This window comes from Amblyraja radiata, chromosome 17 (assembly GCF_010909765.2).
Source record: "Amblyraja radiata isolate CabotCenter1 chromosome 17, sAmbRad1.1.pri, whole genome shotgun sequence".
NCBI classification, from domain to species: domain Eukaryota; kingdom Metazoa; phylum Chordata; class Chondrichthyes; order Rajiformes; family Rajidae; genus Amblyraja; species Amblyraja radiata.
The window spans coordinates 38,320,232-38,332,789 of record NC_045972.1 but is presented as its reverse complement, the minus strand read 5'-3'; the positions used below and the strand labels follow the sequence as shown (position 1 = coordinate 38,332,789).

The 12,558-nt window shown below is 46.2% G+C and overlaps 1 protein-coding gene across 7 annotated transcripts in view; it reads right to left on the bottom strand.

Annotated features, from left to right (window-relative positions):
* LOC116982783 overlaps window positions 1–12,558 on the bottom strand; it is a 106,721-nt gene that overhangs the window by 89,404 nt on the left and 4,759 nt on the right. For 6 of the 7 annotated variants that reach the window (XM_033036221.1, XM_033036222.1, XM_033036223.1 and 3 more), the window contains exon 2: window positions 1,894–2,091. The exons of the other annotated variant lie outside the window; for it this stretch is intronic. In XM_033036221.1, the coding sequence (XP_032892112.1) occupies window positions 1,894–2,091 (198 nt within the window). The remainder of the gene's footprint in view (window positions 1–1,893; window positions 2,092–12,558) is intronic. 7 annotated transcript variants of the gene reach the window in all.

The window sequence follows — 12,558 nt, the reverse complement described above, 5'->3', positions numbered from 1 at the left end:
ATGTACACATGACCTGTACACACATATGACTAATTTGTACGTATAATATGCAATATCTCAGGTATGCATAACAGTATGACAGTAATGGGCCTGTCCCACTTAGGCGACTTTTTAAGCAACTGCAGGAGACTTTGCAGTCGCCACATGTTTGTGGGTGGTTGCCGGGGAGTCGGCTTCATGGTTGTGAGGAGTTCCCACATTCTGGGAACTAGTCGCAGCCTCATTATGGTTGTGAGAATTTTTCAACATCTTGAAAAATTAGCTGCAACTAGAATGAAGCCGCCATGGAGAGTAGCGAGAATTCTCGTGCCGTAGGTGGGTCGCAAGGAGGTCCTAGTGGGTTCTCTTAGGTTCTCGTAGGCCGTAGCTGGTGCTGACCGGTGAATTTCATTGGCTCATTGGAAGGAAAAGAAGTAAGCAGTAGTTTTCAGAACCAAGGATAACCGATCGGTAATGTTAAATGTCCGCGGAAATTCACAGCCGTGTATCTCTGGCTTCTTAAATGTTGTCTAGCTTCTTAATAGTTATCGCTACTCCTTCTCCCCCCCCCCCCTCTTTTAATGGACTTACCGTACACTGTGCTAGCCGTCTTAATTACAGCGCCAACCTTCCTGTTCATCGCGGTGTGTGTCCGTATCACCTTGGCTTTGCATCGTGTGAATTTCAGACAGCGCTCCCCCAGCTTGCCCTGACCCCAGCCTTTGCGATGTGTTTGTGTGTGTGTTCCACTCTGACAGTCGCCGTTCCAGTGCCGGTTTTTCAGGCGACTGCCGGCAACTTGACAGTCGCCAGCAGATGCCTGAAAAATCGCCTAAGTGGGACAGGCCCATTAGGAAGAGGAGGCTAATTATAACAGCATAGATACAGTCCAAAACTACTTTGCAACTTGAAATTATTCAGTCAAAATACCATTTAAACAGAGCCAGAGTTTATGGGTCTCCTGCCATTGATTAGCACTTCAAATAGCAATAAAGTGAAGTAATTTTATTAGAGAGAAATAAATTTGTGGTACAATTATGTAAATATGGTTTCAGGTCTGAAGAAGGGTCTCAACCCGAAACATCGCCCATTCCTTCTCTCCTGACATGTTGCCTGTACCGCTGAGTTACTCCAGCATTTTGTATCTATGATTTCAGGAGAACAGGTGCAAGGACAAGTCCTAATTTGTTGGTTCAGTTGTGGTAATAAGTATGGGCACAGGGCAATTATGGGTTTAAGAGGCAATGTTACACTGCAGGCAGGCCTGAGGGAAGAATGGATTGAAAATGAACCCTAACAGATCTAAATATTAATCCTTTTTAATAAAGAGCAAAACAAGGAAAAGACAAATTAAAACCCTAATTCTAAAAACTGAAGTACTATAGACATTTACAAAACATGCTTTCCCTTTAAAGAATGTAGTAGCTTTTATTCCAACCAGTCCACAAAATAAAGCAGAGTACTCGAGCAATTTCAAGTTACAATTTTGCCAGTTGCAGCAGACCAGTCCAGAAGAAACGCTGAATAAAAATATTATTAATAGTTTAGCTTTGAAGTCCTAACATTTCTATTATGTAGAGGTGTACCTTCCAATGACATAAATTGTAAATAGCTATTGCAAAGATTGAAAAATTATTTGTCTGTATGCTGCACTTTGCCTTTCACTACCAAGAGAAACAAGAAGCTGTTGGACTTTATTCTCACAATTGTACGATCACTCCTCTTCCTCTTTACATTTCCAGCACATCAAAGCAAGTTAAAGATTTCTCACATATCCAAATTAGAAACTTTCTCTGGTCTTTCACCTATTTAAGCCCACTCCAGTTTAATATTGTCTAAAGGCCCAACGTTTGGTGCAGTTATTCTCAACCATCTCCTCCAAAATCCACCAACTACACTCAAACATTTACTTACACAAGCTTCTTGTTGAATGCACTGCAGAATGTGTTTCACAGGGACAAGGAAATCAATAAGGTAGCACAATCCATCACCGCAGTACGTTTTCTCCACTACATCAAAAACCTGACAGAGAACAGTGGATGCTGTAGCCTCAAATGGGGGATAGAGCGTTGATAGAGTATTCTGGATACAAGTATCCAAGGATTCAGAATCCTGCCAAAAGACAAGCATAATTATTCAGTGACTATGTACAATTTCCTCCTTTGCAACTTACACACATTGTGATTCTAATCAACCTTCAAGTATTCTGACAAGTTAACCCTTTCAATGAAAAAATAATGTATTTGATGTCCACAACTCAATACTACAGATTCAGCACAAGAGTCATTATGTATATCCTACAACAACAAAAAATAGACTGAACAAACTAAGGAAACAGAATTAGCATAATAATTCATAAATAAATTTCATGTTGTAATTTGTCCCCAACTGAATTCCAAACATTGAAGATGGGCCCTGACCCAAAACATTCTTTGTCCATTCCCTGTCCAGATGAGTTCCTCAAGTACTTTGTATTTTGCTCAAAATTCCAGCATCTGCAATTTCCTGTGTCTCCAAGAAAAATTCCACTTACAGGTATGCCATAAAAATCAAACTGCTGGAGATTTCCTTCCACAAATGCTGTCTTACCCGGTGAGTTGCTCCAGCAGTTTGTTTTTATGCAGAAAATTCCAGCATCTGCAATTTCTTATGTTTCCTCTCTTGCCCTGCATAACTTCTGGTGCTCTGGAAATCCTGGACATAAGATTGCAATAAGATAGCTGAAATAATTATGTACACAAATTCAAGTTTGAAAAGTTATGCAGATGGACCACAACGCCTGCTCTGTTTGGAAAACACAAAGTGCTGGAGTATCTCAGAACTCAAGTCTGCAGAAGGGCCCTGACCCAAACGTTACCTATCCCTAGAGTTGCATCAGACAGCATCTGACCCTGAATCACACCGGCAATTTGTGTCTTCTTTTGTAAACCAGTATCGCTAGTTTCTAATTTCTACCTTTTCTGTTTAAAGAAATTTCCTATTATGTTTTCTACCTCAGACTACCAAGAACAGCTGCACACAAGCTTGCATCAGATCCAATCAGGAAACAACGAGGTAGCTGGTTAATGAGGTTATTTACTAACTTTAAGGAAAAAAGTTTAAATTTGATGGTAATGGATTTGAATGAGTATAATCCTCTTACTGAACCACAAGTATATCATGATTCACCAGTGAAAGGAACAGCATGACCCATAGGGCTTAAAACCATTCATGAACAAATGTAATGTTGGATTTTTTTCATTTTCCTTGCTCATGGGATGCTGATGTCACTAGTAATGTCTGCATTTATGATCCATCCTAAACTCCCCCTGAAATGAACAAGCAATTAAGAGTCAACCAAATGATGAATGTAGAGTCAGAATCTTATCAGCATGGGGGGGATGTCACCCATTCCTTCTATCCAGAGGTGCTGCCTGTCCCGCTGAGTTACTCCAGCATTTTGTGTAAATCCTCATGTTGTCTATTTTCTGTATTCCATCTGACCCATTCTTGCCCTTGTTAACCATTTGCATATTATTGTTCACCTAATTGTATATCAATATAACACCTATACCTGTCCATAGTTACAGGTATAGCTGTAATTTCATCCCAGTTATTAATGTAAAATATTAAGAGCTAAAGTACTGATTCCTATGACGTGCCACAAATGTCATTCTGCTAACATGAAAAAGAGTTGTAAATTGCTTTTACTTTTTATTTGTAGATCAATTTCTAAATTATAAACAGAAACATTGGTAAATGTTTAGCCAATGCCAAAGGTTCATCTCCGTACAATCACACAATCAATCACACAATCAGTTTTATTCGTCACTTGCACACCTCTAAGCTCTTGCCTTCTGTACAACCTCTCACAAATTACTGCAGGCCATTTTCACTGAACTGAATGAAAGAAATAAGTTATATCCAATTCAAAAAGTGGTATTTTGACAATATGAAAGAGGTAAAAGGGCTTCAGGAGAGCTTTTATTAAATGTTGAGAGTACGTGTAATGTTGCTGTTCAAAGCTAATGGTATGTTAGCGTTTACTATTCGAGGATTTGTTCACAGGAAAAGGAAATGCCATTGTGATTGTATAGAACCTCATGAAACTATACCTAGACTACCGTGTACAATTTTGGTTGTTTTGGTGCCATCAATTCTGACCCACAACAAGCTGAAAATGCTGTGTACTAATGTGTCGCAGTGTAAAGAGTTGCTGCCTTACAGCATCGGAATCCCAGATTCGATCCTGACCTCAGGTGCTGTCTGTACGGAGTTTGTGCGTTCTCCCTGTGGCCACGTGGGTTTGCTCCTGGTCTTTCCTCCCACATTCTAAAGTTGAGCAGGCTTCTAGGTTTAGTTGGCTTCTGTAAATTGTCTCTAGTATGTAGGATAGAACTAGTGTACTGGTCGGACTTGGAGGGCTGAAGGGCCTGTTTCCATGCTACAGTGCCCTCCATATTGTTTGGGAAAAAGACCCATCATTTATTTATTTGCCTCTGTACTCCACAATTTGAGATTTGTAATAGAAAAAAAAATCACATGTGGTTAAAATGCACATTGTCAGATTTTAATAAAGGCCATTTTTACACATTTTGGTTTCACCAAGTAGAAATTACAGCAGTGTTTATACATAGTCCCCCCCCCCCCCTTGCAACCTGCTTGAAATGGCATGAAACAGCACTTGAATTTGGTGTCCTTGCACCCTGCTTGAAATGGTATGGAACTGCACTTGAATTTGGTGGCCTTGAACCCTGCTTGAAATGGTATGAAACTGCACTTGAATTTGGTGGCCTTGCACCCTGCTTGAAATGGCATGAAACTGCACTTGAATTTGGTGGCCTTGCACCCTGCTTGAAATGGCATGAAACTGCACTTGAATTTGGTGGCGTTGCACCCTGCTTGAAATGGCATGAAACTGCACTTGAATTTAGTGGCCTTGCACTCTGCTTGAAGTGGCATGAAACTGCACTTGAATTTGGTGGCCTTGCACCCTCCTTGAAGTGGCTGGAAACTGCGCTTAAATTTGGTGGCCTTGCACCCTGCTTGAAGTGGTAGGAAACGGTATTTGAATTTGGTGGCCTTGCACCCTGCTTGAAATGGAATTTCAAGGAATAGCCGTGAGTCAACTGACAGTCAACCAGCCGTGAGTGAGCTGCCAGCACACCAGGCTTGAGTGACTGAGCTGCCAGCCCAAGAATCCATTCGGCCCACAATGTCCATACTAGCCCTCTGGAAACCAGTCCCTTCAGCCCACAACACCCATACTAGCGCTCCAGAAAGCCCCCCCATCCCCCACTGACCACCAATATTGGCATTGGTGGAGAGGTGCAATATTGCATTGGGGGACCAGCCCTCCCGTGTGAACATGGGACAAAACGGGTCCCACTTAGTCTAGTAACTATTAAAACTCTCTTTGTTATTACGTTTGTTTTGCTTGTGATTCACATCTCCTCGAAAACCCGACGCGCTAACTATGACATTTCTACATATTCCGGTAGAGATTTACCTCATGATTTAAAAAAATCCCCATATCTGTAAATTTGATTCATTATTTCCCGAGATTTTTACTAAAATTGTTCACCAATCTGGCATCTTTTTCAAATCTCGGCTCTGGATTAAAGCAGCTGCTGACAATGCGCAGGGACACTGTTTTCCACGCGTTACGTCACCATCATCCCACCCGTTGTTCAAAAGACGCAGAAAGAACGAGCAAGTGGGCTTTGGTCTGCAGATCCTAAGGTCACCGGCACTCACGAGCTTCCCAGCTTGCTTTTGAATAACTTTCCCCTCGCAGCCTGCGCGAGTGAAGTCACGCCACTCCCCCGCCCCCTCCCTCCTGCTGCTAACAGCCCCTATCCTGCTCCTCCCGCCGCTGCTACCCGCTCCCCCTTCCCGCTGCTAACCGCTCCTCTCCCGCCCCCTCCCTCCCTCTGCTAACCGCTCCTATCCTGCTCCCCCCCCCCCCCCCCCCGCTCTCTCCCGCTCCCCCCCGCTTCGGGTTTCCCGAGAGATGCCGAGTCGGGCCCTGTACTCTCTCTCTCCCCGGGCTCTCTCTGCTTTTCGCAGCCCACTCACTCACCCGGCTCCCCTCCACCTTTCCCCCCTCCTCTTCTCCCCCCTCCCCCTCTCTCCCCCTCCCTTCTCCTCCCCCCACCTTTCACCCCCTCCTCTCTTTCTCCCTCTCCTCCACACCTCCCCCGTCTTCTCCCCCTCCCCTCTTCTCTCACCCTCCCCCTCTCTCACCACATCCTCTCTCCCCGCTACTCTCTCTCCCCGCTACTCTCTCTCCCCCCCTCCCTCCCCCCTCTGCCCACCTCCTCTCCCTCCCCTCCCCTCCCCCCTCTACGCCCCCCCACAACCTCCCCTCTCCCCTCCCCACTACCCCCTCTCCCCTCCCTTTCCCCCTCCTCTCTATCCCCGTCCTCTCTCCCCACCTCCCCTCTCTCCCCCTCCTCTCTCTCCCCCCCTCCTCTCTCTCCCCCCTCCTCTCTCTCCCCCCTTCCCCCTCTCCCCTCCCCAACTCCTCTCTCTCCCTCCCCTCTCTCCCTCCCCCCTCTCCAGTCCCCCGTCCCCCCCGCAACCACCGTTGAGGGGACGAGACCCAACGGGTCCCCCTTGGTCTAGTATTGTATAAATGCCTACTCCAGTTCAGTTTCTGGTCATTGGTATCACCTAGTATGTTGATAGTGGGATATCAATGACGGTAATGCTATTGTCAGGGAGTGATAGTTCCATTTAGTCCTGATGGATATCATCATTGCCCTGCACTTGTGTGGCAGGAATGTCACGTCACCCAAGTTTGGATATTGTCCAAAGATACAAAAAGCCTGGACAGCAGGACAGGCAGCATCTCTGGAGAGAACGAATGGGTGACGTTTCGGGTCGAGATCCTTCTTCAGATATTGTCCTGGTCTTGCTGCATTTGTATGCGGATTGATTCGTTATCCAAGGCAAAGATCTTTGATCTAAGGAGTCGCAAATGGTGCTGAACATTGTGCAATCACCAGTAAATTGACCTCTGACCTCATGATTGAAGGAAGGTCACTGATGAAGCAGCTGGAGATGATTGGGGTGGGACACTACCCTGAGGAACTCCTGCAGAGATGTCTTGTGACAAAGATGAGTGACCTCCAACAATCACACCATTTTCCTTTCTGCTAAGTATGATTCCAGCCAGTGGAGTATTTCCCCGCTGAATCCTATTGAATCCAGTTTAGCCAGGGCTGCTTGATGCCATGCTGCCTTGGCAAGGGCAGTTCATTTCTGGAGTTCACCTATTTTGAGCATATTTGCAACATGTACTGAGGCCAGGTGCTGAGTAACTTTGATGGAATCTTGGTTCTTGGTTCAGATTGAAATAAAGTTGCTAAATAAGTGTCACTTGATAGCACTATCGATTATGCTTTCCATTATTTGACTGACTGGGAGTAGATTAATGCGGCGATAATTGGCTGGGTTGCATGCGTCCTGATTCTTGTGGATATGACATAACTGGGCAATTTTCACATTGCCAGAGAGATGCTGGTGTTGTAGTTGTAGATTGGTTATTTCCTACTAATCAATTGTAGTGCTTGTTAGTAGTTGCTCCGCATATATACGATTTATAGCAAATATTTATTAAGTTGGCATATGGAATGCTTCTATTTCTTAAGATTTTTGTTATGATCATCCATGTGGAACAAAATTTGAAGTGACACTGAGAGCAGCAAGCACACCATATGTATACTTGAATGGATGGCTTCAATGTCCATCAACAAGAGGAATATAGGTGCAGCTTGGTCCCGGGTAGGTGATGAGCAAGACAAGAGATAAACATACACAATTTTGCTCATACCAAACTGCCAGTGCCAGGTTAGAATGATCAAAGCATGTATTTTTTTAGATAAGTCCCACCTTTACACTGAGCACACCTATCATGGTGTGTTCCTTTGTAAAATATGTTTCAAAAGGATCTAGCAGCTTAAAACTTGGCATCTATGGAGTTGTTATGAGCCATTACAAGCAGAACTGTATTCTACCAGTTTGTAATTTTATGCCCTGGCATATCCCCCACTCAAGCAAAGAGATAAAGACTTGTTTTTAAGAAGTGCAGTAGGGTGTGCCAGGGGTAGCTTCAGACTTACAAAAACCAAGGTTACAAAAATTCAAAGCACAACTGAACTACTTACTAATAATCAGATAAAAGGCCGGCAGCTCCAAAATCATCCTTATCTTCAATGATGGCACTGCACAGCGAGTCAATTCCAAGGAAAAGTCAGAAACATTTTCAACCATATGTCTCCAAAATGTTGGACTAATCCAGTTCAGTTAATTACCATCCAAACATTTTATTCTCAATCATAGACAAAGTGAATAGTAGTGAAATCAACAATGTGACAAGTGGTCAATAATCTAGCTCCCTTAATGTCCTTTTTGTGCATTGCCAAAACTAATCAGTTCCAGACCACATCACTACATTCGTCCAAATATGCACCAAAAGACTGAGTCCAAAGGGAAGGTGAGAGTCTAGTCTTTTAAATCCACAAAATGTTCTTGTAGGTACAATACTTCAATCAACAAAAATGAACCTCTGACAGTGTGGCTTTCTCTCAATCCCATCTAAATGTTATAGTCAGATCTCTGGAATAGGACTTGAATCCACAACATTCTGACTGATAGGTGAGAGTGCCACCAATAGACCTGAAATTTAGCATAACAGTATGTACAAGTAAAAGGGTCTTTCAAAATGTAATTGCCTTAATTATTGACAGCATAATACACTGCACCACATCTGGTAAACCTCTTAATCAACATGAAGACCTTGTTGCGTAGATCGGGCAATACAAATTACTGAGCTCTAATAGTATAAAACACTCCTTTTTTCTACTCATTATCGAAAGTTAGCTATATATTTTCTCTCATTCAAACATTTAATTTGCAGCCAAATAAAACTTCCCTCAAAGTACTTAATTATAGGTAGTTAGAAAGTATTCCCTTTAAACATTTAATTACAGATGGTATAAAATCCTTTGATCAGTATCCATTACTTTAACATTTTCAAAACAACCATGCTCCAAAGATGATACTTTGAGACAGTAATTCTTTATGGGATATTCAAGACGGAACTGTAGATGCTGGAAAATCGAAGGTAGACAAAAGTGCTGGAGAAACTCAGCGTGTGCGGCAGCATCTTTGGAGCGAAGGAAATAGGCAACGTTTTGGGCTGAAACACTTCTTCAGATTGATGCAGGGTGGGGGGGGGGCAGGAAGAAGAAAGAAAGAGGAGCCAGAGGGAGAGCTGAGAAGGGGAGGAGACAGCAAGGGCCACCGGAAATTGGAGAAGTCAATGTTCAAGCTGCAGACTGCCCGAGCGGAATATGAGGTGCTGCTCCTCCAATTTCCGGTGGTGCTCACTCTGGCCATGGAGGAGGCCCAGGACAGAAAGGTCGGATTCAGAATGGGAGGGGGAGTTGAAGGGCTGAGCCTCAGGGAGATCAGATTGGTTAATGCGAACCGAGCGGAGGTGTTCGGCGAAACGATCGCCAAGCCTACGCTTGGTCTCACCGATGTAGATCAGCTGACATCCAGAGCAGCGGATGCAATAGAGGTTGGAGGTGCAGGTGAACCTTTGTCGCACCTGGAACGACTGCTTGGGTCCTTCAATGGAGTCGAGGGGGGAGGTAAAGCGACAAGTGTAGCATCTCCTGCAGTTGCAAGGGAAAGTGCCCGGGGAGGGGGTGGTGCAGGTGGGAAGGGGAGAATTGACCAGGGAGTTACGGAGGGAGCGGTCTTTGCGGAAAGCAGACGGGGGGGGGGGGGGGGGAGATGGGAAGATGTGGCGAGTGGTGGGGTCATGTTGTAGGTGGCGAAAATGACGGAGGACTATTTGTTGTATGTGACGGCTAGTGGGGTGGAAGGTGAGGACTAGGGGGACTCTGCCCTTGTTCCGAGTGGGGGGATGGGGAGAGAGAGCAGTGTTGCGGAGTATTGAAGAGACCCTGGTGAGAGCCTCATCTATATTAGGGGAGGGGAACCCCCATTCCCTGAAAAATTAGGACATTTCCAATGCCCTGGTGTGGAACACCTCATCCTGGGAGCAGATGCGGCGTAGACGGAGACATTGGGAGTAGGGGATGGAGTCCTTACAGGAATCAGGGTGGGAAGAAGTGTAGTCCAGATAGCCATGGGAACTGGACAACAAAATCAAAAAATAAGTGTAACCATCAGTTAACAAAATATCCATTAATACTGTTTACTGTTTACTTTACTACTCCGAATAAAGGACTCAGTGCATCTTCTGCCACCTGAATGCTGGTTCAAATATAAATATGAATTTAATTAGATTTCTTGATAGGGTCAAACCCCATTTACTAAGTCTGAATAACGCCAAACAAGTTTGTTCTGTTAAGTGGAAAAATAAATAGCAGCGTAGGCCATTTATCAGACTACAAATAGCAGAACCATTTAAAAATGCAGAAAACTTAAGAGACTGCAGATGCTAGAATCTTGAACACAAAACAAACTACAAGAGGAACTCAGTGGGTCAGGCAGGAGGAAAATTGACAGATAACGTTTCACATTGGGTCCTTTCTTCAGTAATGGAATAAAGGGGGGGAAAAGCGAGGTAGGGGTGGTACAAAGCCTGGTAAACGATGGGTGGATACAGGTGAGGTGGAGTAGTGCAAACAAATAGAGGTGAAGTGGAGACAAAAGGGTCGCAGATAAGGGAAATGTAAAGCCTGAGAGAGAGATATGGGTGGAATGAGATGGGGGTGGGTAGGGGTAAGAGTGGTGATGAGGGAACTCGAAGTAGGGAGGGGTGGAAAATGGCCAGAAGGAGGATGGGAAAGGAACAGGGTTGGTGGGAGAAAGGTGTGTGCACCAGAGAGAAGAGGGCTAAGGGGTTTACTTGAGATTTGAGAACTCAATGTTCATGTCGTTGAGTTGTAGGCCACCAAAGTGAAATAAGAGGTGCTGTTCTTCCAGTTTGCATGTGGCATCGCTCTGGCAGTGGAGGAGGTCAAGGACAGAAAGGTTGGTATGGGAAGGGAAGTTAAAATGAGCAGCAATTGGGAGCTCCAGCACGTCTACACTTTGTTTAGCAAAAGGAGGCCACACTAGGAGCACCAAATGCAATAGGCAAGGTTGGAAGAGGAGCACATGAACAGTTCAGGAAGAACCCTTAACAGCATTAACATGCAGCGGGACTTTAGGGTCTGCGTCCATACCACCCTGAAAGTAGGAACACAAGTATATACAGGTGCACAACCTTTTATCCGAAAGCCTTGGGACCAGACACTTTTCGTAATTCAGAATTTGTCGGTCTTCGGAATGGAAATTTTTTAGCGTAGATTTTAATGGCTGGCTCAGTGGTAGAGTGCTCGGCTCATATCCGCAAGGTCGCGAGTTTGCGCCTTGATCCTGGCAGTTACTCGATCGCGAGTTTGAGTCTTCAATGTCGTTTTTTCTTGCAGAATAAATGTTTGTATGAAATGCAGTGTAGGAGAGGTGTACTGACTGTGTGGGCAGAACTTTGGAAGTGATTGCCCACCAGTCTAAAAAGCCGCTGTGTCTCCCTGTCCCTGGGATAGCAGGGGGCGATCAAACAGCACAATACCCCCTCCCCCTCCAACTCCAGAGGAATCCGCTCCCCGATGGGCCGCTACCAAAGATCATAGAGGAGCTCCTCTATGATCTTTGGCCGCTACAGCGACAAGTGGCAGTTCGCCCACAGCCCGAGCTGCGCCCCCTCATCCGCCACCCCAAGAACAAGACGTACCTTGCACACCATCAGCTTCTGCCCCTACATGCTCCTCTGGAGTTGGAGCGGGGCTGGGCTGGAGTTGCTGCTGGCTGTGGGTCTCTGGGATCTCTGGGATCTCCGTGCTTGCAGTGGGCCTGGGGGTCGGTGGGCGGCGGTGGGAGCTGTGGACCTACGGACCTACCTCCGTGGAGCTGGCCAGCTTCGGAGCGTGGAGAGTTGCGGGGGCGAGCTGCTGCGACCCGACTCCGGTGGATGGTGACAACGGGAGCTCGCGGGTCTCCGGTGGGAGACTGCTTTGCGGGGCACCGGCAGCGGCGACTTCTCCCGCCCGAATTACGGGGTTGAGAGCAAACATCATAGAGGTTGAGAGTGACCTGGAGGGGGGCCTTACAACGCCCGGCGCGGCTGTAAATTGCCGCGGACTTGCTAGCGCCCGCCGGGGGCTCCAACATCAAGACCGGGGCAGGGCCCTACATCTCCCGGCGTGGCTTTGAGTGGCCGCTCCCCGATGGGCCCCTACGACGCCCCGAGCTGCGCCCCGTCATCCGCAACCCAGGTTCCTCTGTAGTTGGAGTGGGGCTGGGCTGGGCTGCTGTTGGCTGTGGGTCTCTGGGATCTCCGTGCTTGCGGTGGGCCTGGTGGTCGGTGTCTAATTGGTCCTGACACGGTCCTGCGAAATCGCCGACGTGAAGACAGTGCAAAGCCCCCGCGCCGGTGCAATGGGCGGGGAGCTGGAGAGGGGTGGGAAGGGGTCACACACATGGCCGGGAAGCAGAGGGGTGTAGGTGGGGTGATACTGAAGCGAGCGACAATCTGCTGCTGCTGCCTGCCCCGCTGAGTTAAAAAGTTCCCAC